The 4,240-nt window shown below is 44.3% G+C and overlaps 1 protein-coding gene across 1 annotated transcript in view; it reads left to right on the top strand.

The window, feature by feature from the left end:
- Positions 1-3,783, top strand: part of atp8b5a (ATPase phospholipid transporting 8B5a) — a 28,687-nt gene extending 24,904 nt beyond the window's left edge. The window contains exons 23-27 of the mRNA XM_053480934.1: positions 1-8; positions 95-316; positions 399-537; positions 649-779; positions 1,037-3,783. The exon at positions 1-8 is cut by the window's left edge and continues 76 nt beyond it. Coding sequence (XP_053336909.1) covers positions 1-8; positions 95-316; positions 399-537; positions 649-779; positions 1,037-1,324 — 788 coding nt within the window. The 3' untranslated portion in view covers positions 1,325-3,783. The remainder of the gene's footprint in view (positions 9-94; positions 317-398; positions 538-648; positions 780-1,036) is intronic.
- The last annotated feature ends 457 nt before the right edge of the window (positions 3,784-4,240 follow it).

Here is a 4,240-nt window from a genome sequence, read left to right as displayed (position 1 = left end):
TTGACCAGGTACTACAGCTACAGACAGCGTCTCGCAAACACACACTGGTCTATACCGCAGTTAGTAACAGTGTGTGTGTGTGTTTATGATTCAGGATGTGAACGACAGTTGGGGTCTGGAGTATCCGCAGCTGTACGGACCGGGCCAGCTGAGTGCGTACTTTAACAAGGGGACCTTCGTGAAGTGCGCTCTGCACAGCTGCTACAGCTCCCTGGTGCTGTTCTTCGTGCCGTACTGCGCTCTGCAGCGCACGCCGGACTACCAGTCATTTGCCGTGCTCACACAGACGTGTCTCATCATCACCGTCTGTGTCCAGGTGTGGAATCAGGATCCCTGTACTGGTACCCCTGCTCAGTGTTAGTTACTCTCCTCACCTTCCTCTTCCTCTTCCTGTGTAGTTGGGGTTGGACCTGTCGTACTGGACGGCGGTGAACCACCTGTTTGTCTGGGGGAGTCTGGGGATGTATTTCCTCGTCTCTTTCGGCATGCAGAGCACCGGGCTGTTCAAACTGCAGCCCGGCTCCTTCGCCTTCGTCGGTGAGTGTGACCTGCAGTAACCCTGCTGTACGCTCTCTACAGACGAGAAGACGAACGTCTACCATCTTACTTAACTTTTAACTGATTCAAATGTGTGTGTGTGTGTGTTAGGCACTGCACGCAACACTCTGGATCATGTCAGCGCGTGGTTGACGATCGTCCTGACGGTGGTGTTGTGTGTGCTGCCCGTCCTCATTCACCGCTTCCTCAACAGCCAGCTCAGTCCCACTATCAATGACAAGGTCCAGACACACACACACACACACACACACACACACACACACACACACACACACAATCGATTACTGTTCAAATGACAGTATGTTGCTGTATGAATGTGTTTGAGAAGCTACATCTGCTACAGTTACTCTCCTTTATAGAGAGTGTGTACAAGCAGTGAGAGTCTAAACTTCTCCAAACATCAACATCTCCATTAGTCGTGTTGCTCATTTAATATTAAACCAGTCATGAATAATGGAAATAATGTCTTGTTGTGCAGGTGAGGTTTAAGATGCACCAGATGAAGGCCCAGCCTCCTCCTCCTCGGCGCCGCACCAGGATCCGTCGCTCCAGCACTCGCCGCTCGGGCTACGCCTTCTCTCACACCCAGGGCTACGGCGAACTCGTCACCTCCAAACGCTTCCTACGCCGCCCGGCACAACCGCGTTCCACGGGTCTAACGCCCACCGGCCGCACGGCCCGGTTCAGCCCGATCGGGAAACAGAACTTTAAACAGGAGGTGGAACCCACGCAGCTCCAAAACTATCGCGTTGTACAAGAGTCCTAGAAGTGAAGTGTCGCGATTCGCTCGATTGTGACGGACATGTAGACCAAAGATCAGGATCGTGTCCTAACACGGAGGGACCTAATGAGGGACCTCAATGAGACATGGGGTCTGGAAGAAACTCTAAAGTGGTTGGGGCGGGTCCTAAAGCCAGTATGTGGTGCTTGTTTCAGCTCTAGAACTCTAATGAGCCGTCCAGTGCTCCACCCTATCAGGATTCGGTGCAAGTGAAGGGCTAAGTTTAAATCATTCATATCAGATATCATCAGTTTCAGAATCACAACCAGGAGCAAAATCAGGAGCAGGTGAAACTGCTGAAGTACTGCACCGTCCAAAAACATACCTTTGTAGACTATAGTTTGAGGAACACTGAGAAGTGAGGACCAGAACCAACATCTGCACCAGGCCATGTTCTAATGTGATTAGGAGCAGGTTCTAGTACCAAAATTAGAAGTTGGTTTTTAAACCTCTAATGGATTCCTCGAAGTACTGTAAGTCACCTGACAAACAAATCAAAAACAAGAGTTGTAGAACCAAATGAAGGTCCAGCTAGAGAACCTGGTTCTAAAGCAGCAAAATCTGAAATCCCATTAAGGCTTTGGACCCATCGGTGCCCTCTAGAGGAGGCGTTACGTTTGCACTTCATAGTTGCGGCATTTTGCAGAGCAAAAGATCAGGGTTTTGTGTTTACATGGTGTTCTAGAGTACACACACACACACACACTAAAGAGAACCAGATGCTGCGCAAGTGTATGACAATGTTAGGATGGAAATATGAGGTGCTGATGCATATTAATATTTATGCAATAATTTACATTCCTTTATATCACTATTATCTGTTACACCATATTGTTGCCTACATGCATTATTACGTCTGCAGTTCTGTACATCTCTCTCTCTCTCTCTTTCTCTCTCTCTCTCTCACACACACACACACACACACACACACACACACACACACAGTATAGAGTGTCAGGTTTCACACTTTTCTTTAAACAAAAATAGGATTTAAAAAGAAACCAATGAGAATATTTGTCCACTAGGAGGAGCAGTGATTCTCTTTAGGAAGCTTTAAGAGGAAAATAAATACCCTTCAATCATTTGTCCATCATGGTCGTGTCCCAAACCACTGCAGGAGTGACGACCCTCCTCAGACTAAAAGCACTGCTTGATACCAAAGACTGGGGTCACATGACACCAGGAGAGATCTGTGTTTTTACAGATTTACAGAATAGGGATCAGGAAGTGCCTTGTGTGTGTGTGTGCGCGCGTGTGTGTGTGTGTGTGTGTGTGTGTGCATGAGTGTGTGTTGTATGGCTATAAGAAAGCCTTATTTGAGGTCATCCACAAATACATTACCACAAAAAAATGTTTTACACACCAAACCCCTGAATGTTCTGGGCTCCAGATCTGTTAGATTTCCACTGTTTTTTAATTTCAGTTCTGATGTTTTCTCTAATTTTTTGTCCACTTAGTTGTACTTTCACTGTAAATCATGAGCCTGTGGAACCGGGACCGCACAGGCGTTGCCCAATGTTGTTGTCCTGTGTGTGTAGATTAAAAGAGCGGAGCTCAGGGTAAAAGTAATTATAATTAATTAAATAGATGTCATGTGACCTGTTACACCACTACGCTTCCTCTTCTGATCACATTTTAATTACACAATATAACAGTTCAGCCACATTTGCTAGCTACCTAATTTTGGTATTGGGAGTGAAAGCTAACATTAGCCATCGCAGCTATCAGTGGAGTCTAACTAGCTGAACACACACTGTGTAACTACAGGGAAGCGATATCGCATCTCCGTTAGCTTCGTTCTCCGTAATCATGACCCATGTTGTGATGAAGAGTCGTGGTTATGATCTACACTCAGCTATGATCAAACTGTTTATTAAGTCTTCATTACGTTTATTAGGTAACTGTTTTTTTATTTTAAGTAGCATAGTGGTCATACTCTGTTACTGCGCCGTTGCACATTTGATAACAAAAAATTGTGAACAAACTATTAATTATTTTTAACGTAGAACCTGACGAGTACATGATGAAATGAAAGAGTGTGTGGATGGTACGGGTGAGGCAGGTTACTCAGAGTTCCTATTATAGTTAGTTATTATAGCTGTGTCAGAGAGTGTGTGTGTGTGTGTGTGTCTGAATGTGTGTAGTTAATTACAAAGTTGAAAATTCTCCTAGGTTACGACAATCCCTTTAAATACCAGCTGTAGTGTAAAACACTCGGGTGTGTTACTGCACTGAGAAATTAAACATTAAAGTTCCTTCTGCGCTTCCCCTCGCTGTGTACACGTCAAACTACCTGCTTGGATTATCTTCATTCTCTTTGTCTTCTACCCTTTTACTTAAAAAAAAAAAGCTGAGATAAATGAAAATAAAGGAAGCACATTTTGTATCTTTATATTTTTTACTACAGTTGTTTGTATAAATAAAAGCCTTTTCTATTGAGAGAATGCGAGTCTGAATCTGATTTTATATCGTTATGATGAGTTCGAACACGACTCGTCCAACACTACATCACTAAGCCTGGATGTTCCAGGAGTGTGGAGATCCTACAGCGTTCCTGACTCACACAGTGACACACACACACACACACACACACACACACACACACACAGTGAGGAAAGCCTGCTGTATAAAACATTAGCAACTTGCTATATTCATTACATCATTTATTTATGACCTAATAACATTACCATCAAATTCAGGAAGTAAATGTACAGTGCTGTGAAAAAGTATTTGCTCCCTTCCTGAATTTTTTTGCATGTTTGGCAAAACAATGTGGCTGAATTTAATCAATTCTGCAAAGAAGAGCGAGACAAAATTCCTCCACGGTGACGAGAAAGACTCAGTGCCAGTTATCACAAACGCTTGATTGTACTGTAGTTGTTGCAGCCAAGGCTGGTACAA

Source organism: Clarias gariepinus, chromosome 21, assembly GCF_024256425.1.
Source record: "Clarias gariepinus isolate MV-2021 ecotype Netherlands chromosome 21, CGAR_prim_01v2, whole genome shotgun sequence".
In the NCBI taxonomy this organism is placed as follows: Eukaryota; Metazoa; Chordata; class Actinopteri; order Siluriformes; family Clariidae; genus Clarias; species Clarias gariepinus.
The sequence above is the reverse complement of the archived record's forward strand: the minus strand, read 5'-3'. Positions and strand labels throughout refer to the sequence as shown.